Source organism: Schistocerca gregaria, chromosome 5 (assembly GCF_023897955.1).
Source record: "Schistocerca gregaria isolate iqSchGreg1 chromosome 5, iqSchGreg1.2, whole genome shotgun sequence".
Lineage (NCBI taxonomy): Eukaryota > Metazoa > Arthropoda > Insecta > Orthoptera > Acrididae > Schistocerca > Schistocerca gregaria.
Genome location: NC_064924.1, coordinates 113,983,469 through 114,005,567, shown reverse-complemented (window position 1 = coordinate 114,005,567; position 22,099 = coordinate 113,983,469). Strand labels below are relative to the sequence as shown.

The following is a 22,099-nucleotide window of genomic DNA, read 5'->3' as shown; positions in this document are numbered from 1 at the left end:
GTGGCGAGTTCCAGTCGATGTGCTGGCCCCCATCTTGTCGGATCTGAACACGATCGAACAAATGTGGGATTTGACTTAACGCGGCGTCAGAGCTCATCATCTCCTTCCCCAGAATTTACCAGTTCAAAAATGGCTCTGAGCACTATGGGACTTGACAGCTCAGGTCATCAGTCCCCTAGAACTTAGAACTACTTAAACCTAACTAACCTAAGGACATCACATATATCCAAGGCCGAGGCAGGATTCGAACCTGCGACCGTAGCGGTCTCGCGGAATTTACCGGAATTAGGTGACTTCTGTGTGTCGATGTAGTGCCATCTCCCTCTCCAACGACTACCGAAGTCTCACTCTATCCATAACACGACGTGTGGCCGTCGTTATGCATGCCGAAGGTGGACATACCTGCTATTATGTAGGTGCTCATAAAGTTCTGGCTGATCAGATTAATTTCTTTCACCAACGGAATAATTGGTAATGTACGTTCCTTGGATCATCTTATCTGATGCCTGCCATGTTGTCTACATGTATGGTTCCTCCCCGTTTCCTTGCGTTCGTGAGTTGTCCTATAAATTCTATAAAAGAGCCAACGTCTCGAAATGTCTCCGTTATAGCTGTAATCCGGAAGATTGGTGCATATTGCAGTGGAATAGACGGCGATGGCTGCTGCGAAGGACGACTGCGTCTTCATTAGTCTCTTACATCAAGACATTGTAGGTTGCATATAGGGTTCCTGGAGATAATACACTGTGGGTGGATGACATGTCCGAGGCCGTTAGAACCATGGCACTGTCGCATTCGTAGGAGACATCTATGCTGCAGCCTAGCTCCATCTGCTCCATTGACGTTTGTTGCAATCAGTCTTGATCTATGAATATCAAAACCCACAGGTCTCGACCTGCACGCCGTCTGTTCGCTTAAAAAGTGACGTCTGCTGCCGGAAGGGTGGCCTAGTGGCAAGAGGCGGCGCCCCTACGTTCGACATACTGTAACGTTGTAGTATGTCGTCTCTGGACACGGGTTCCTGTCCTCACACTGTTCTTCAAAGCACCTTCTACAACCTTTCTGAGTTTTCCAGCGTAATTTTGAAACACGCCATAGGTATGCTGTGTACAAACACGCGAACAAAACTTGCTTCCTGTGAGGTCCTTCCTTCTGTGAGTCACTTCTGCATTTTAGAATAGTGTACAACATTTGAACTGAAACTATCGCAGTAATCTCAGATATTTATAACAGCACAATCGACCAAAATCACACTGATATAGCTGCTGGCTATGCTGTTTCTGCTATTAATAATAAATGATATCTGATTGTGAGATGCAGTCTGCGGATGTTTTCTGGTTATTCACGTCTGCGTTTTGCTTACCTTTCTTGTTGTGGGACTCGGATGGTCTGCTCCCAAGCTACAACAAACATTAAAGCAAGCGTAGTAATTAGAATGTCTTCTAGCGTTGGTGCAAACAAAGTAAACTGTTTCCTACTAATAAAGGAAAGTTTTCGTAAATAATATCAAAAAGTGTTATTACCGAATTTCACGAAACATACTTAAACTGTTGCATACGTCTTATGGTGTAAAGAAATATCACAATACTATTATTGAAAAAAAGTTTATATACCTACGTGATGGACAGCTATATATACCGATGTATAGATGTGAAATTCTGGGCCGACACATTTGACATTAATATGAACTAGTCTACCCTCACTAGCGCTGTGTCATTGTGTTACCAGCAAGTAACTGCTTATTGTGATGCACAGTCGGAGGTGGGTCAGACCAATCCATCCGGGAATTTAATTAAACGCTTCTGTTGTTGAACCGCAAGGTGTGTCTCGTATCTGCAAGTGCTCTTGTCAAAGTAGGGTGAGTTTCTCACCTTCTGCATCTGATGAGAGACAACGAAGGCATCAATGTTATCGTTCTGCATCCAAATCGAAGCATATTTGTTATCAGGTTACGAGTAGGCCATTTTCACTAGTGGTACATTAATTACGTAATTTACTGAATAAATTCCTCGTTTGTTTGCACAGGTTTAAATAACAGTATTAAATACCAGACGCTTTGAGGAGAAGTTATTTCACACGCTGAAGTCGACGTCCCGCATTGTTACACTCTGCACAACAATTTTTTTGCCAACAAACATAGCAGAATTCATTGCACTCTGTTGACGTTAATTGTCTTCATCACCATCAATTATCTAGACTTTCTGCTACTGCTACTGTCACTGTACTGCGTCGACTCAATTGAAGCATCGGTTGTTGAGCTTCTTGAGTTACATCTTCTACAAATAAAATGACATTTACTTTGCAGATTGCAGGATGATGATTTTCAACCTTGATAGTTTTCGTAAGAGTTACAACCACGCTCTGCTTCTGCTAAGCAGTTGTATCTTCTAGTACAGGAATTAATTCGATTCCATTTTAAAACACGAGGGTGGAAATTTGAGATTTCTTAAGATTGTTCGAACACTGGCAGCAGACAACAGTGCTTTTTACAACTGATAAATTTGCTAAAAAAAATTAAGCTATTAACTTCATAAATATCATTACGCTGTTGTGGGTATAAAGATTACTTACATCTTGATCAAAAAACATCGGAAAACACATTGACAGCTCAATTAAATGCATTCTCATCAAGGAACTTGCGAGACAGTGCAACTTGAGCTACATTTCTGTCGTTATATTTTTCGCTAGCGGTTATTCGGCTATTATGATTGCAAGTCATGGCTATTCGACTTATATTTCGTTGATCAGTTACATCTATTATTATTATTTCAGGTCCTAAGATGAACTGACGAGAAAGATGTTCAGCCGTCTCATCTGGGAAAAGACGGGAAGATTAAGATGAAACGTCCCATTAAGAACAACGTCAGTCAGATATATTCTAACTGGAGAAGCTCTAGGTGAAAAGAAAGAAATAAGGAGAGAAAAGGACCTACAAATATGGAATCATCATTTGAGATAAACAGTACAAGAAAAACAGGAATCAAGATGCTAGAGAAGAACTAAAAATTTATAGTGTAAATGATGAAATTTCAATGTACAGGAGAAAGTGGAACGATCACCTAGAAAGGATGGAAAGTGATTGACTCCCCTTAAAGGCTAGAAAATATAAGTGCTATTGAAGAAGAGTTAGAGGAAGAACCCAGAAACGATGCGTACCATGACAGGCGATCTCGCCTAATAGCTGAAGAGAAGACGAAGAAGAATGGTAGAAGGAGAAGAACGAGAAGAAGAATTACTTGTAAAAGAACGGAAAATCTCTTAGGTACACTCTTGAGGAAGGCCAGTTTGGATTCCAGAAAAATGCAGCAACATGCAATGTCATAATTACCACACAACTTATCTTAAAAGACAAACTTAACTTAAAGGTAAACTTACCTTAAAAGATAAGAATTTCTATATTTAAAAAAAAAAAATGTTGACCATGTTCACCGGAAAACACTCCTTGAAAATCTAAAGATAAAAAGGATAAAGTGCAAGTAGCTACTCGCAAGATGTACATAAATAACATGTAAGAGTCGAAAGACATTACAGAGAAACAGAAAATGATAAACGATTGGGGCAGACTTGTAGATTATACCCAATGTAATTCCATCTGTACATTGAACAAGATGTGAAGGAAGCTAAAGGGTGATCTGGAAGGAAAATAAAAGTTCAGTGATGATGAAATACAACGTTTGAGATTTACCAGTGACATTATAATTAGTTCCGAGATGGCGAAGAATTTGGAAGGGAAGTTTAACGAAATGGATAGCACCTTGAAAAGAGGTTATAAGATGAGCATGAAAAAGTAAACCATAAGATTTTCACTCTGAAGCGGAGTGTGCGCTGATATGAAACTTCCTGGCAGATTAAAACTGTGTGCCCGACCGAGACTCGAATTCGGGACCTTCGCCTTTCGCGGGCAAGTGCTCTACCATCTGAGCTACCGAAGCACGACTCACGCCCGGTACTCACAGCTTTACTTCTGCCAGTATCTCGTCTGCTACCTTCCAAACTTTACAGAAGCTCTCCTGCGACCTTGTAGAACTAGCACTCCTGAAAGAAAGGATATAGCGGAGACATGGCTTAGCCACAGCCTGGGGGATGTTTCCAGAATTAGATTTTCACTCTGCAGCGGAGTGGCGCTGATATGAAATTCCCTAGCAGATTAAAACTGTGTGCCCAACCGAGACTCGAACTGGTGACCTTTGCACACAGTTTTAATCTGCCAGGAAGTTCATATCAGCGCACACTCCGCTGCAGAGTGAAAATCCCATTCTGGAAACATCCCCCAGGCTGTGGCTAAGCCATGTCTCCGCTATATCCTTTCTTTCAGGAGTGCTAGTTCTGCAAGGTTCGCAGGAGAGCTTCTGTAAAGTTTGGAAGGTAGGAGACAAGATACTGGCAGAAGTAAAGCTGTGAGTACCGGGCGTGAGTCGTGCTTCGGTAGCTCAGATGGTAGAGCACTTGCCCGCGAAAGGCAAAGGTCCAGTATTCGAGTCTCGGCCGGGCACACAGTTTAAATCCCGCCAGGAAGTTTCATATCAGCGCAGACTCCGCTGCAGAGTGAAAATCTCATTCTGGAAACATTCCCCAGGCTGTGGCTAAGTCATGTCCCCGCTATATCCTTTCTTTCAGGAGTGCTAGTTCTGCAAGGTTCGCAGGAGAGCTTCTGTAAAGTTTGGAAGGTAGCAGACGAGATACTGGCAGAAGTAAAGCTGTGAGTACCGGGCGTGAGTCGTGCTTCGGTAGATGGTAGAGCACTTGCCCGCGAAAGGCGAAGGTCCCGAATTCGAGTCTCGGTCGGGCACACAGTTTTAATCTGCCAGGAAGTTTCATATCAGCGCACACTCCGCTTCAGAGTGAAAATCTCATTCCGATAAATTTCAGTGTTAGAAAGTATTATTTGAAGGTATTTGTCTTGGAGTGTAGTCTTGCACGGAAGCGAAATGTGGACGATAAGCGCCTCAGACTAAGGAGACTAATGGTTTTGAAAATGCAGAGCCATAGAAGAATGCTGAAGGTTAGGTAAGCAGGTCTTAATAATGAGGTACTGAACCTGATTGAGGAAGAATGAAATTTATGGCACAATTTTACTAAGAGTAGGGTGTGAAAGTATGACACATTTTAATGCATCAAGGAGAAGTCACAATGTTAATGCGGGAGGTGTGGACGGTAGAAATTGCAGACTGATATACAATAAACAGATTAAATTGAATGTAGGCCGAAGTAGTAATGTCGTTTTCAACGGGTGGACTAGCGTCGGTGGCTCTACCAAATCATACCTGTCCCTGCCTTAATATCGATTCTTCCCATGACTCTCTCTAAGAAAATCTCGTCCATTTCACAGGTAATGGCGTGCGCAGTACGTTCTTCTATTTTTAAAAGCTTTATCTACTTGACTATTTTCCTCTAATTCTTAAAGTGCAGTAGGACTGTCTTTGGAATTGATAAATACTTACATAATACCAAATTTCGAAAATTTCGCGGTAGTTGTGAACTGTAGGTATCATGTACGACTCCAAAATTAAATCCGTAGGAGGTATATACAGTAAGAGTAGAGAAAATATTAGTTTTCTTTCGTAGCTTTTTACTATTGTTGAAAACGCTCTCTGGTTCCTCAGACTTTATCGCCATCTAGAAGGCTTATTTCGCAGATACGACTGGTCTGTGTGGCTTCCGACCACTAACGAAGCCGGCTCCAGCACCGTCTGTGAGCTGCCCTGCTCTTTTGTAGGGTTCGCCGTCCCATCGACTCGGAGTTCGTTAACGAAGAATCGGGCGCGTGAGCGTCGTCAACAGGAGAACGGACTGTAGCTCGTCACCCACACACGTAAGCCCTGCTTGCTACCTTTTTTACAGCACTAGACTCGAAGTGGCCTACGGGATCTATTTGTTCTACTTGAATGACATCATCGTCACAAACAACACGCTACTACAACAATTTTCTGTATTCCCTCATCACGTGGGCAAGTATGGGAGTAGAGAAACTGTGAAGATTCAAACTTGAAAATGAACAGAATAACAGCGTTAACAAACTAAAGTCACGTTACGGGGAAGTGTCAACAATCATACATGGCGATGTTCAGTTATCTGGACTGTCGTAGAAGTAGCAGAAAACAGTACTCGATAGTGAAGAAGTGTTTGTGGCATGCCGTGTGTGTGTTAATGCTACCAATTACTCGCAATCTGAAGTCTGTCTGCAATAATGGGCTTGTTCCGAAACATACCCAGCGATTGATAAACACACTGCGCAGGAAAATTTAGTTATCACTTTATCGAAATCCCTTAATTGTCTCCCATTTCGACGCATAACTTTGGAATTCGGCTCAAAAATGGTTGCGAACTTCCTCTGTAATGACGCAAAAGGGTGGCGCCCTGCGACGTCACCAACGGGCACGACAAAGCTTGAGAAAGCAGGGTGCATACACATGCGGAAGAAAAATCTAGAGCTCAGTTCATGTGACGCTTAAGGCTGGTTAATGACTTCTCACGGGCACCGAATTTCACCGCAATGCTGTCCGTGAACGCGTCAGACGCTGGAGAGGCCATCACGGCCTCTCATACCAACGTTTAAGCCCTTCTTTTGACGCTTCTGCTATGGAGGTCAGAACCGCGAAGGCCAGTGTTGAAAACACAAGACTTTAAGATTTTCATATGGGTGGCCGGGAGAAACATTTCAGATACATTGCCGCTCCCACTCGACAAGAAAGAGCCCAAAGGGGTGGCGTAAGAGCATCACTGAAACTGTCAGTTTGCCACATATTTCGTGGCCAATAATACCACTCCATTGTGCAATGGGCACTAGGGAAACATTCTTGGCAACCTTTGATACTGCTGACACGTCCGGACATTTCAACCTTGCTCTAAGGACACTGTGGGGCTGCATTCCCATTGAACTATGGACCGGTACAGAAGACGCAGGTACTTCGGAAACCTTAATACATTATATTTACACCCTAACCAACACGTTTTGAGTGCTTTAATCCACTGAAATTCATATCGAGCCAATGAGACACACTTCCCCTGCTGACACTGTTGTCAGTGGAAAGTAGGCACAGTAGAGTAAGTGTCCGATAATCGTCGGCATTCTAAAAGTAAAGAGAGTGATGGAAATGCTTAGAGTAATGGCAGAAAGGGCTGGGAAGTAACACCCTGTGCACTCAGTCTGTAGGCTCTGGAACCTCATCCACCATGCTGAAGAGGCTGTTCCGGCAACCATTAAGAGAACAGGTTGCAACCAACTGCTAACTGTTACGCTCATCTGAATAAACGATGCCTATGGTCTGGCCTCCGACATACTTGAATGATTCCTGCGACTGTCAGAAAAGGTTCTGAAGGTCCCCCTTGCTCGCGGGGTTTCAACGAAGTTCAAAATGTTTAGTATTGTCCCCAGAACTCATTGTGGTCCTACTTAAAGGCTACCAGAGACTCCAAAGGCATTGACCAAATATTGATGGTGTTGAAAAAGCAGCCAGCCACAAATATATTTTCTGTTCCTTTATTGAAAGGGTACCATTACCGGTTTCGAATCGGTAAGATTCATCTTCAGACGGTTCATGCTTTCATTACAACGTTTGTTTACAGATAAATTGTCCTAAAATACCCTCCAAAACAATTAATATTCCTACGTTTATCTGCAGATCAAGTGGTAAATGTATACCTTACTACAATTCTCATGATGCTAAATGTAAATAAATAATGTACTATCTTACCTGCACAGTACTAAAAAACATGCATCAATTTCGTAATTAATGTAACAGTATTCGCTCTAAATCTCACAAAATCAACGTCTTTCTGTACTAGTGTAAAAAGGGTTTCAGTTGCATAAGTGAATTTGTGATCTTTTTCCAAACATCTTCACGATGTTACGATATGTCATAGCATCTTTGTCACTCATATGCTTCTAAGCTCTTTGTATTGTATCAAAACATGTGGCGTGTGCTAGAAATCTTTTATGTGCCAAATCTAAAGTGTTCAGAGAGAAAAATTTACGAGTTCAACGACAAGAATGCAATTTGAATGTATTCGCATCTGTTGGACGAATGTGATGAAAACAAACACTCAGAAACCGACATATTATGTAAGGCAAATGGTTTAAATGGCTCTGAGCAGTATGGGACTTAACTTCTGAGGTCATCAGTCCCCTAGAACTTAGAACTACTTAAAACTAATTAACCTAAGGACATCACACACATCCATGCCCGAGGCAGGATTCGAACCTGCGACCGTAGCGGTCGTCCGGTTCCAGACTGTATCGCCTAGAACCGCTCGGCCACTGCGGCCGGCACTCCAGGCAGACCTCGGCAGCTTCAGCACCAGCAGTGTGAGAAATACTCATGCCCTCTCCTCCTGTATCCTCTTCATCATCACTTTCATCATTACTTTGTTGCACGCGTTTTATTATTTCTTCATGTGTTAAAGTTTGGTCGTTTCATTATTTGTTGTATGCAGTTTTTCATACAGAAATAGACTGAGAGAAACGGAAAATTTTATTCCAAGAACACAATGGTCGAAAGCTACTCAGGTGAATGTCAAGTATGATAACTGAAGTTTCATCTTAATTCCGACATATTCTCTGTATTTTCAGTACAGCAGAAAGCTGTTCCTACAGAAGGTTTATGGTGTCAGCAGTCGGTGCCAGTGGCAGTCGGTGCATCTGCATATTATTCTAACAGCCTTTTAGACGAAAATCATAGTTACATAAATAGGAATACACCTCGCTGGCCTATACTTCACGCATTTCGGCTCTCAGATTATGCGATGCCAGTGGGCGTAGTCGTGTCATCAAGGGGTGAGCTTCCCAAGTGCTGATCAACTCAAGAAACGCATTGGCTTAGCATACGGATCGTTCGTGTCGCTAGTCTGATGGAAAACTGGCAACACTGTAACATCCGACTGTCAACTATGCTCCAGCTGACTTACTCCTTGGAGTGTTTTAGAATGATGCTGCTAAATTTACTTCATATAATCTTGTCATATCCAATAAATACTCTGAATTATTCCTACTTAAGCTGTAACAATAGGTTACCTTCCAAGCAGCGTATAAAAGTAATGTCATATTTAAGTTGCGAATTATCTGCATTATCAATTACTATAGGACTGAATGCGCGTTGCAGGCAATCTGGCTTTCTGTCTTATTGGTACAGCGACTAGTTCCTCAAGGGGAAGACTCATTAGTATTAGATTCTAACCTCGCTGGAGACCTAGACCATTTGTCAGCATTTTAACTCTTCTTCTACCGAGCTACAAGCTCCCACATAAAATATCATTAGGTCAGTGTTACATTTCCATCTTACTTCTTCTCACAACCTTACTTTGGTACAGATGAAAAATTTAAGAAGCTAAGACAATGTATCCTTGTTCAAAGTTAAATTATTTTGCTTATACTTGCATAATTTTATTGATTTACGTGTGGCGTCGAATAATTTGTTAACTCAACTTCCTTTTGGTTCTACCCTCAGTGCTATTTTCACATATATTGGGCGTTGTTTCGATATGCTTGTTGGGGAGAACAGGTGTCTTCACGTAGATAAAGCACACATCGAGATCAAAAGTGGGTAATATCTTGCTAATGTCTGATGTTCTGTGATGACTTGTATTGTAGATAGTATTTGTTTCATTAAAGTAGACTTCCGTCGTAAGATTTTCACGGTAAACATGTAACTGATTGGTGTTAGAACTGATCATATTTTTATAGAGCTCCTCGTTGATTTATTGTATGTAACAGAAATACATAAGACAGAAAATGATTTTCTCTCACGATAACTGAAACGGCTTTTGGTGCTGAGGCAGTTTTCGAATCCCACGCCTGTAGAAAGCTGCAGATTCAGATACAAGATGCTGTCAGTCGACATCTGAAGCGTATTTTCATCCTTAAAGAATTATTTTGATGACTATTCGATAATGATCGGAAAATATTAACGTCGAAGAGTGCAAGGTTAGAAGAATTAGAGCGATCATTTCGCTTTACTGATGCGTAAGTGTTCAGACGTCCTGCTAGGTCGCTCATCCGTGAGACACCTGAGCACTGGTTTCTCGCTTGGTATGGTTGTTTGTAACAGACATTAATATTTGACTTTTGTCTCGATGACGACAAACTCCGCTATGTACGGTAGGGTATATGGAGCGGGTGTGGTGATTTCTGCTGATCCGCTGGACAATAATAAGCGGCTGCCAGCTCCTACATCACGTAGCAGTACTGGACACCACGGAAGATAGTATCAGCTGCTCTGTAGCGGCCATTTTTGGTGAATCTGTAACGCACTCTGAAGCGAGATAAATAATCGGCAATTTGAGATGAGTCTGGATTTAACGAATTCAAAGCTCTTCGTCGTGGAAGCTAGCCTATTCTCAACTGTTACTAAAGCTTCAGATTTAGATGATACGCTAGTAACCGTAGCTTCCGGATCCGTTCTCAACACACGAACTGTCACAGCACTCTTCTCTGTAATTACTTAGCGGTGTCATAACTTCTATAAACACGTAGATAGTGGGTCCTACGTTGTCTGTATGGAAGGCGCCGATAAAAAAAAATCGGCTCCACCCTATCCGTCTACGGGAACACTCGCATGTTTCCTTACCGGAACTCAAGAGTACTGTAATTAATATCTCTTTTGTGGAAAAAAGTAAAGTGAAGATCGAATTAAAAACTGCCGAGAAGGCTAATTTCCTAGTAAACAGTGAAATATTGAAATCTGAATATATAGATTACGTTCCTGCTTTTGTTGTCGATAAAATGGGAGTAATAAGAAAAATAATTCAGAACTTGAAGAAGCATGGATTTTGGAAGTCGTGCAATGGCCCTCCCTCGTTATATGAGAGTTGGAAATTTAATAGTGGCAACTATTTATTTACAGCTCATGTAAAACAAACATCAGTGTAGTCACCAGTATTGTTTATAGTCCACTATACACTGGTCGTAGGTTGTGTTCCAAAATAAAAGCATAGAGTCAGAAGTGATGTTATTTTCTGCAGGGCCTGTCCGTCATTTAGCAGGACAATGCTCAAGCACATACAGTGCAAGCTGTTACTGATTTGTTTGACTGATGGGGCTCCTCAGTGCTATATCACATACTGCATTCTCCTGACTTAAGGCCAATTACTAATCTGAAGGAAACACTTCACGACATTCGCTTCAGAACTACTACAAATTCGACAGGCAATAGACAATGCCGCTCGAACTGTCAAAATAACTGGCACTGCTAAAAATATCCTACGACTTCCACATCGCCGGAAACGCTTTATACACATGCTGGCGACTACTTTGAAAGTCAGTAAAACTTCGAAACGTTATGTATTTGTACGAGATGTAAAGTTCCAACCCTCGTAGATGTTCGAAGGTTTGCGAAGAGCTGTTGTAAAGAATAAATTGTCAAACTGCACATCTGCTTGTTAACTTTCGACTCTCACACTTTATCGGAAGAAATGTCTAGCCGTGGGACTAGATGTCCTGTAGATCCTTGTGTGCCAACTACACTCCTGGAAATTGAAATAAGAACACCGTGAATTCATTGTCCCAGGAAGGGGAAAGTTTATTGACACATTCCTGGGGTCAGATACATCACATGATCATACTGACAGAACCTCAGGCACATAGACACAGGCAACAGAGCATGCACAATGTCGGCACTAGTACAGTGTATATCCACCTTTCGCAGCAATGCAGGCTGCTATTCTCCCATGGAGACGATCGTAGAGATGCTGGATGTAGTCCTGTGGAATGGCTTGCCATGCCATTTCCACCTGGCGCCTCAGGTGGACCAGCGTTCGTGCTGGACGTGCAGACCGCGTGAGACGACGCTTCATCCAGTCCCAAACATGCTCAATGGGGGACAGATCCGGAGATCTTGCTGGCCAGGGTAGTTGACTTACACCTTCTAGAGCACGTTGGGTGGCACGGGATACATGCGGACGTGCATTGTCCTGTTGGAACAACAAGTTCCCTTGCCGGTCTAGGAATGGTAGAACGATGGGTTCGATGACAGTTTGGATGTACCGTGCAGTATTCAGTGTCCCCTCGACGATCACCAGAGGTGTACGGCCAGTGTAAGAGATCGCTCCCCACACCATGATGCCGGGTGTTGGCCCTGTGTGCCTCGGTCGTATGCAGTCCTGATTGTGGCGCTGACCTGAAAGGCGCCAAACACGCATACGACCATCATTCTCACCAAGGAAGAAGCGACTCTCATCGCTGAAGACGACACGTCTCCATTCGTCCCTCCATTCACGCCTGTCGCGACACCACTGGAGGCGGGCTCCACGACGTTGGGGCGTGAGCGGAAGACGGCCTAACGGTGTGCGGGACCGTAGCCCAGCTTCATGGAGACGGTTGCGAATGGTCCTCGCCGATACCCCAGGAGCAACAGTGTCCCTAATTTGCTGGGAAGTGGCGGTGCGGTCCCCTACGGCACTGCGTAGGATCCTACGGTCTTGGCGTGCATCCGTGCGTCGCTGCGGTCCGGTCCCAGGTCGACGGGCACGTGCACCTTCCGCCGACCACTGGCGACAACATCGATGTACTGTGGAGACCTCACGCCCCACGTGTTGAGCAATTCGGCGGTACGTCCACCCGGCCTCCCGCATGCCCACTATACGCCCTCGCTCAAAGTCCGTCAGCTGCACATACGGTTCACGTCCACGCTGTCGCGGCATGCTACCAGTGTTAAAGACTGCGATGGAGCTTCGTATGCCACGGCAAACTGGCTGACACTGACGGCGGCGGTGCACAAATGCTGCGCAGCTAGCGCCATTCGACGGCCAACACCGCGGTTCCTGGTGTGTCCGCTGTGCCGTGCGTGTGATCATTGCTTGTACAGCCCTCTCGCAGTGTCCGGAGCAAGTATGGTGGGTCTGACACACCGGTGTTAATGTGTTCTGTTTTCCATTTCCAGGAGTGTATTATGCAGTGTTTTAACTACTTTCGTTACGGTCACATCACTAAAACATAATGTCAGTCGGACATGAGATGCATCAATTGTAGTGGGCCTCATTCTGTTGAACCATGCTCTTCACCTATTGCTATTTGTGCTCACTGTGGTGGATTATTTATTTGATCGTATGGCTAGGGCCCCCCGTAGGCCAGACTGTTCGCCGGTTGCCGATATTTCAATTTGACGCCACTTCGGCGACCTGCAGTCGATGAGCACGAGAGGATGAGGACAGCACAACACACAGTCCCTGGACGGAGAAAATTCCACAACCCAGCTGCGAATCTAACCCGGGCCCAGAGGATTGTTAATCCGTCACGCTGACCGGGGGCGGACACTGTGCTGGATAACACCCATCGATGGATCCTCCTTGCCTTGAATACCGTACATGCCGACAAGCTCAAGAATATGTTCAACAACACTCACCTCGGGGATGCGCTGACTATTGCTCGAATGCCAACCAACACGTCCGTCAACTCACGTACAACAAGATTTCTTCCTTGCGCCGATCGTTGCTGCGAGGATCAAATAACTTCACCCGGCGCTGTCCGTCGTTAACATATAGGGCCCATAGTGTGGAAGTAGGGACGGAAGTCAATGTCTGGATGTGTGTCAGCAGACAAACATAGCTCACCCACCTTACAGGAGGAAGATTAAGGGATGCTAACACTGTAATGTACTGCTCAAACACGATATTATTGCACTCGCTGTTATTGGAAACTATGGAAAGACAGATTAGAAACAGCAGGATGGGTAGAAGTTGATGTGACAGCGAAGTACAACAGTATCCGCTCTGTCCCATACATGATACAAAACGAGCTGCCTTTCTTTCAATTCTACGTCTTCTGTCAGTCCTATCTCTTGTGGAACCACCACTGCAGACCAATACTCCAGAAGAGGGTGGAAGAACTTAGTGTAAGCAATCTCTTTAGTAAACGTTTTCCATCTCCTAAGTGTTGCAAATAAATCACAGTCTTTGCTGTGCTTTCGCCACAACATATAAAATCAACTCAGATTACGCGTTGACTCATGATAAGCCGAAGGCAGCACCTTCACGTCCAGGTATAGCAGTATTGTGGTTGACTAATACGGCAGCGATTTCACCACCGCAGCCTACTACACACATGCAACATTCAGCCACACCTATAAGCCAGAATCCCTGTTAACCTGAGGCTTACAAATTATCATCACAAATAAAATATGAAATGGCCATTAGCTCGCTCTGAATTAATCAGCAATATAATAAATGTTATTGACATTGACATTCATAATTCGACAAAATACTATTACGGAAAGTACCCATATCCGGTAAGTCGTAAGGTGTATTTCATTATATTTTGGTCTAAATTATAAAGCCTATGGAAGACCTGCAGTGGAACGCTCGATTAGTTAACTACAACAGAAAAAGCTTCTAAAGAGGGTTATTCATTACTCAGCCTGTTATAGTCCTCTTATGCGAAATATGGTTCAAGTTTCAGCAGACTGTTCGCCCTAAAAATTATTTCATAATTATGTACGACAGTCCCATTGGGAAGGATGGGTTTGCTAAATTGGTAAATAAACGGGCAGGCTAAGTGAGAGTAGGATTCTCGCTCTGAAGGTGCCGTACAAACTTATCCCGGTGTACAGACAGATCATGTATAGTTTCATATCATTGAATCTGCGAGCATCAGAATATGTGACATAAATATCCTGATCCTTTGATTGTGTTGTCTTGGAAGTTTAAATTTTTAATATTGTCAAGGGAAGGTAGGAGTTAGTATTTGAAGAAAATTTCACCTCGATAGCTCTACTTGTTCCTGAGAAAAAATCTTCTTATGATACGGAAAGAGAGATGGACAACAGAGTGATCACATTAAGGTTCTGTTTTTACCGATTAAGGTATGGAACATTAAATAAAAAAAAAAAATTCGGAGCCGCATCAACCATACTGCCACAACGTAACTATTTGTTGCTGTGCGGATACTGTCTGCTCACAAGACCTTCACAGTTGTCTCGATGAGTAAAGTCCCCCAAAAATGGAAGATGACTGGAGTCACTAAGTCAACTTCAGCTCCGTAACATGAAACGGAAACGCAGAGCGGTGAAACTTGACGCACATGTCTGCAACGACATGGAGTTTCATTGACACCAAATTCAAGTGCAAAAACCAGCCAAAAGATGGTGCTGCACAGCTACACTTCCTTGACTCCGCATGGGAAACTTTTAGAAAATGAGACACGCTGAGAGAGGGAGTCAGCTGCCCCAACAGTCGCGGAATTCCGTCTTTACCAGAAGAGACTTTGTTGGTGGAATTTCCCTATCAGAATGGAGAATCGCCCACTGCAGTTGCATTTACGATCCTATGGCCATATTCGAACGAGTAAGGCTCCTGTGACGAGTGTCGCCATGATGGAAATGTTAAGCAAGTTCTAAGCCCCTGCTTGCGTACACGATCGGTCCTGTAGTGGGCGATGAGACACAAATGCAACTGCTGTTCTGACAGTTGAGGAAGAACTTCACAGTGTTCATCACCGCATTGGGACACCGAGCGAGATGGAGCAGTGATTGGAACACTGATCTCGCATTCGGGAGGACGATCGTTCAAACCCGTCGTAAAGCCATCCTGATTTAGTTTTCCTTAAATCACTTCAGTCAAATGCCGGGATGGTTGTTCTAAAAGGGCACGGAAGACTTCCTTCCCGAACCTGATAGGACCGCTGTTTGGTCCCCTCATCTCAAATAAAGCAACCAGCTAACTGCATGGTGAAGTCAAGGCCCGTGAAGGAGGAAGTTGCAGCGTCTTTCCACGCATTACTTTTTCGAGAGCACTACAGTGTACCTGCCAATGCTATCCGTACGAAATCCAGCAACGTCAAGATCTGTTAGTCACCGGTTTTGTGACGCTGAGTTCCCTTGTCTTGGTAGATAAAAAAGTTTCGAGTAAAAATCCTGACGGCCGCTATGGCCGAGTGGTTCTAGGCGCTTCAGTCCGGAACCGCGCTGCTGCAACTATCGCAGGTTCGAATCCTGCCTCGGGCATGGATGTGTGTGATGTCCCTAGGTTAGTTAGATTGAAGTAGTTCTAATTCTAGGGTACTGATGACCTCAGATGTTAAATCCCATAGTAATTAGAGCAAGCCAAGAATCGTGAACCATTTATGAATTACAATATACGTTAAGCCCAGGTGATTCATTATACACATAGACAGGATAAGGCTCAGTGAGCGCAGTCCTCCTGTAGACATAAAGACCAGTACCTCGAGAACAGAGCTGGATACAGCTCTGCGCTCAGCTGTAAACACAATTTTGATATGCTGGTTACATTTGATACACAGTAATGTAAAACTGAAATGAACCAGATGCAAATTGAACGTGATGAGTTTTTACAACTGCAAACAAACTCTTAAAATTTCAAGTGATGGATTATTTAATTTCGATGCAGCAGAGTAAGTATGACGAATAAGGGAAATACATTGCTGTGCAGGGTTAGCCGAGCGGTCTGAGGCGCTGCAGTCATGGACTGTGCGGCTGGTCCCGGCGGAGGTTCAAGTCCTCGCTCGGGCATGTGTGTGTGTGTTTGCCCTTAGGGTAATTTAGGTTAAGTAGTGTGTAAGCTTGGGGACTGATGATCTTAGGATATATCCCATAAGATATCACACACATTTGAACACTTTTTGGAAATACATTCAGTTCTTTTTCGGTCGAAGATGCGAGGCTGGAACAAGCGAAAATATAAAATCTTTTCACCAAATAGTTACCATAAGGTAGGATAAGAAGTGTTTTATAGAGACTGGCATGTCTGCTCTAGTGCTTCACCAACAATCCGTTCAGCAGCCGCCCATAGCGTCCTTTACTTCGGAGTGTCACATCGCAGCGGCAGCAATTCGACATTGCCAGACCGTGGTAATATGCATGGCAAAAAGTGTCGCAGAGGTCGGGACCATGGCAGCACGCCACTGCCGCTAACTTTCCCGTACTGAATCCTCCAGTGGCGACTGCCCTTTACGTGTACTTGCTGAATGGACTCCATCTAGATTGGGAAGTGTTAGTGGCGTCGTGATATTATTCATAGACGAATTTGACTCCAGGCCATCACAATGCCCTCTGATATTTAGTTTTCAGCCCCCACGCTGATTTTTCTGTGAAGAACATAAGCTCTTTATGTTTTGAAATTATGCCCGTTAATCCCCAATCCTTGTCATTTCAACATTCCAACTACCAGTGAATCTATTGTCCTTGTACCCTTTCCCTCGCTATTCTGCCGTTATTTAAGTATATCCTTAATAGGAGCTGTGTCTGCGAAACTTATGCTTGACGTTTCATTTTCTACGACTGGAGACGGCCGCTGTGACCGAGCGTTTCTAGATGCTTCAGTCTGGAACCGCAATGCTGCTACGGTCGCAGGTTCGAATCCTGCCTCGGGCTTGGATGTGAGTGATATCCTTAGCTTAGTTTAAGTAGTTTTAAGTCTAGAATGACCTCAGATGTTAAGTCCCGTTGGGTATAGAGCCATTTGAACCATTTCAACAATCTATGACTGGATACTGACCTTTCGGTAGACTAATCAGACTGTCAGATAGGGCTGATTCCTTTGTTGGTATCGCGGTTGTTTCCCATACGAAATTTGGCTTCCCCACCGCTCCAGGGCATTCCACAATCTCTCTTGTAGGAGAAGCTTCGCATAGTTCCTCCGTCGAGGCCTGCCTACCTTAGCTGATCCGCCAACATTTACATCATTGATGGCATGGGTCTTGATGTCACTCAAGTGCAGAAACGCTGATGGCATCTCTGACAAGGCAGTTTCACGTAGCTGGGACTTCAAACTACGCGGTGAACTTGGCACCACACTAAATTAAAGGTTTCTCAGTGTCATCTCTTGAAACACGTGAAGCCCTAAGACTAATTTCAAATACTGAAGACATTCTTCTGAAAATGCTGTTCCCTTTCTTCTGTCATACATAAATCCGGCTATTTTTTTCAACTGTAAATGTCTCTCTGTTTTCAATATCATCTGTACTGGATCCACGCAGCCGTGGATCGTAATGTACTTCTTTCATCCATTGGACGCCTTGTCATGTCCTGACGTACGTGAGAGAGGTAGAAAAGGGGTTACTGGTCAGTCTACACTCACCAGCGATAAAGAGCAGAAGGCAGGAGGACAATTCACAGTGAAGGCATTTGATTGTTTTCTTCTGTCTGAGCCAATACTGGTACAGGCATTTACTAGAAATGCAGGTGGTGTGACTTCGTAGGTAACTCGTTGTGGAGACTCTTGGACAAACAGGGTTTTAAAATAGTTGTTTATTCTAAACAGGACTAACCAACACACTGGAGGCTAGTTCTGGGGTTAGAATAAGCACGAATAACACTATTACAACAGAAGCCAGTGCAGAAGTCCCAGGAGTGGATGCTAACCGTAGTATCAAACACTAGCAGCATCTTAAGGCTACAACTTAGTTGCAAAACAAAACATACTGAATATGACACTGTTCACTGAGGCACTGCAAGAGAGAGAGAAGACTTATGCGGAGCTGGACCGAGGCTGGATTCGACAGACGCTGACTCGGCGCCCAGATCTAGTAGTTTTAGACAGTCGCGTGGGGGCACTGTTTTTCCCACTTAAAGCCACCCAGACAATACCGCAGGTCTCTTACGGATGCCTGCCAATCACGGTTTACTTAGGTCCCCTCTACTGCTCCTAAGGCGGAGATGTTAATGCAGTTGCACCAACTAAGTCCTAAGTCCGTATTTGGTACCAACAGTGTTCAGCTGAAAGCTAAACGTAACTGCTCTGCCAAATAAGGCTTGCAACACTATTGTTATACGTCACTTAGTCACATCCCTGGGGCTCGCCAGAGTAGGGACTGCTAGGTCAACAGTTTTGGGCGTTAGCGCTCTCTTTCTAACCCTTGTGAGCCTACTGACGTTGCTGTTCTCAGGGCTGGTATCAAGCTGGCTTTATACGTTAGTACGTGCCTGTTGGTTACAAAGCTCTACGGTGGCAACTTATCACATCGTCTAGAGGACATATGAAGTTACATGTTAACTCCCGGAAGAGGAACTAGCGCCCTGGGACCGCGTCTGGGGGCGTCTGCATTTTCGCTAGGCTCTCTCCATACGTTCACTTCATGTAACCTTATCTCTCTTAGTTTGGTCTGCCGTCAGCATCGTCTCTGCTTCCGCACCTTGGAGCGCCTGTCCACCTTTCTCCCAGCTTCAAGATAATACTACAGTAGCAAGGAACAATCAATATATTATAGCCTTTATAGTCTCCTGGTAAATGCAAATCTTACTTGCAACATTTTCAAGTTCATTCTTTGTAATATATGCCTAAAAAGCAAGTCTTTATTTCTTTACTGTACACGAAACCCTTTCATACTTTACCTGTACTTCCTTTTTTGACCATAAGTAAAATGAAAAGGCTGCTGCCATTTCCTTCGACGAAAATTAAAGAAGGTTTTGGGGAAAATTGTAGCAGCTGTATGAATATCTACAGCCCAGATCGAAACAAGTACTAAGAAACGAAGGAAAGGCTAAACGGTGGAGGAAATACATGTCCTTCAGGCAATATTATGGAAAGGGAAGTAGATGAAGATAATGCGAGAAGAATTTGATACAACACTGAAAGCTGGAATAAACGACATTCCTTCAGAACTACTCACAAACTTGGAGAAACCACCCATTATTCCACTCGGTGTGCAAGATATACCAGGACGGCAAAATACTCTCATATTTCAAAAAACACGAAATAACTTCAATTGCAAAGAACACAGGTGATGGTTGGTCTGAACATTATCAAACTATCAATTTAGTAAGTCATGGTTGTTATAACCTGATACGAGTTGTTTACATAAGAACGAAGAAATTACTAGATGCGGGATTCGGGGAAGATGTCTTTTGGTTCCAGACGTATGAGGGAACATGTGAGGCAGTATGTTACCTGACATGTTATGTAAAAGCAAATGTACGATTGTAGCATTTGTAGACTTAGAGTAAGTTTTCGACTTTATTAACTGGAATCACTATCTGACACTCTTAATGTGGCATTGATAAATATAGGGAGCGAAAGGTTTCTCAACTTTCTCAGGGACGAGACGGCGGTTGTAAGAATCGAGGAACACGAAAGGGAAGCAGTGGTTGTTCCGGGAATGAGACAGGCTTGTAGCCCATACCGGATGTTATCCAACCTGTACGTTGAGCAAGTAGTAAAGGAAATGAAATAAATCTATGGAGTAAGAATTAAAGTCCAGGAAAAAGCAATAAAAACTTGTCTTTGCCTATGATATTGTCATTTTTGAGAGACAGGAAAGAACCTGGAAGAGTAGCTGAAAAGTATTTACTGTCTATTGAAAGGAAAACAAAAGCAAAACAAGGGTAACGAAATGTAATCCAATTAAATCAGTACTGCTGTGAGAAATAGATTAGGAAATGAGGCACTAAAAGCTGTTATTTGGGCAGTAAAACAAATGGCGATGGCCGAAGAAGAGAGAACGTAAAATATAGACTGGCATTGTCAAGAGAAACGTTCCCTAAAAAGAGAAGCTTGTTAACACAGTTTACGTAACTAGTTGTTAGAAAAAGTTTTCTGCAAGTATTTGTATGGAGCCTTGTATGAATGTAAAAGGTGGACGATAAACGGCTTAAACAACAAGGGAATAGAGGGTTTAGAAATGTGGTGTCGGAGAAGCATGCCGTTTATTAGGTGAGTAAATCCCGTAACGTATCAGTAGGTACTGAATAGATATGCTGGGGAAAGGAATTTGAGACACAGCTCGACTAAAAGAAAGGCTCGGTTTACAGGACATATTCCGAGATATCAATTTAACACTGAAGGAAAGTTTGCAGGGTGAATGGAGGCATAGAAACTATAGGTGGAGACCAGGAGAGAAATAGAGAAGGCTGGTTAAAAAGGGTGTACACTTCATAAGTTGTTCGGAGATGAAGAAACGTGTGCAGGTGTACCCATTTTTTTCGGTTCGAAGATCGTAACAACTACAAAACTTGAATAGTTCATGCTGCCAAAATTTTCTCATAAACAGTCGAACATACGAATCGTACACAGCTTACCAACTGACATAAATCCTAAAGGGCGGCAAAGTACTCCGAAGGGGGTAGCGGGAAGAAAAACAAATGTGGTATGTTACAGTAATTTGTATTCTCAGTTCTTCATCTGGCTTAATTCAACTATACTATATAATACTGAATTTACTTTTGTGGATAATTACCCTACAAACACTTTTGAAAGTTCTGCCATATTCTTCAACTGATTTTCCAGCTCCCTGCAGTCCCTGATAGAGCTACAAAGATATAGACTGTAGACTTGTGCACATGATGGAACACGTGAGTGGAAGAGACGCACCTGAGGGAAGGCGGCGACGGCGGCGGCCGCGAGCAGTAACAGTAGATGCGGCGTCGCCATGGTGACGGGGCCGCGCAGCAGCTGTGGCTGGCTTTAGTACTGTTCTGTAGGGCCACGCAGACCGGCCTTTGGTCACGCTGGGACTTTTACAGCAGCTTTCGACGCGCCCTCTGATCGACGCACGCTAAACGACGGCTGTAAAGCCACCTCTTGGCTGCCCCTATCAAGCTCTACTGGCTGCACTTGCTGGAACGCTACTAAAACACGGTGCTGATAGCTAAGGTCAATAATGAAAGCTACGGAAAGAATCTTCTTCTACATCTGCATCTACATACACACTCCGCAATCCACTATATGGTGCGTGGCGGAGGGTACCTCGTACCACAACTAGCATCTTCTCTCCGTGTTTCACTCCCAATCGGAACGAGTGAAAAATGACTGCCTATATGCCTAGATACAAGTCCTAATCTCTCTTATCTTATCTTTGTGGTCTTTCCGCGAAATATAAGTTGGTGGCAGTAAACCTGCACTGCAGTCAGCATCAAATACTGGTTCTCTAAATTTCCTCAGTAGCGATTCACGTAAAGAACGCCTCCTTTCCTCCAGAGACTCCTACCCGAAATCCTGAAGCATTTCCATAACACTCGAGTGATGATCAAACCTGCCAGTAACAAATCTAGCAGCCCGCCTCTGAATTGCTTTTATGTCCTCCCTCAATCCGACCTGATAGGGATCTCAGTACTCAACAGTAGGTCGTGTTAGTGATTTATAAGCGGTCTCCTTTACAAATGAACCACATCTTCCCAAAATTCTACCAATGAACCGAAGACGACTATCCTCCTTCCCCACA

The 22,099-nt window shown here is 43.7% G+C and overlaps 1 protein-coding gene across 1 annotated transcript in view; it reads right to left on the bottom strand.

The window, feature by feature from the left end:
• LOC126273251 (neural Wiskott-Aldrich syndrome protein-like) overlaps window positions 1-21,309 on the bottom strand; it is a 45,081-nt gene extending 23,772 nt beyond the window's left edge. The window contains exons 1-2 of the mRNA XM_049976796.1: window positions 21,250-21,309; window positions 1,364-1,400 (exon numbers count right to left, since the gene is read on the bottom strand). Coding sequence (XP_049832753.1) covers window positions 1,364-1,400; window positions 21,250-21,309 — 97 coding nt within the window. The remainder of the gene's footprint in view (window positions 1-1,363; window positions 1,401-21,249) is intronic.
• Window positions 21,310-22,099: the final 790 nt, after the last annotated feature.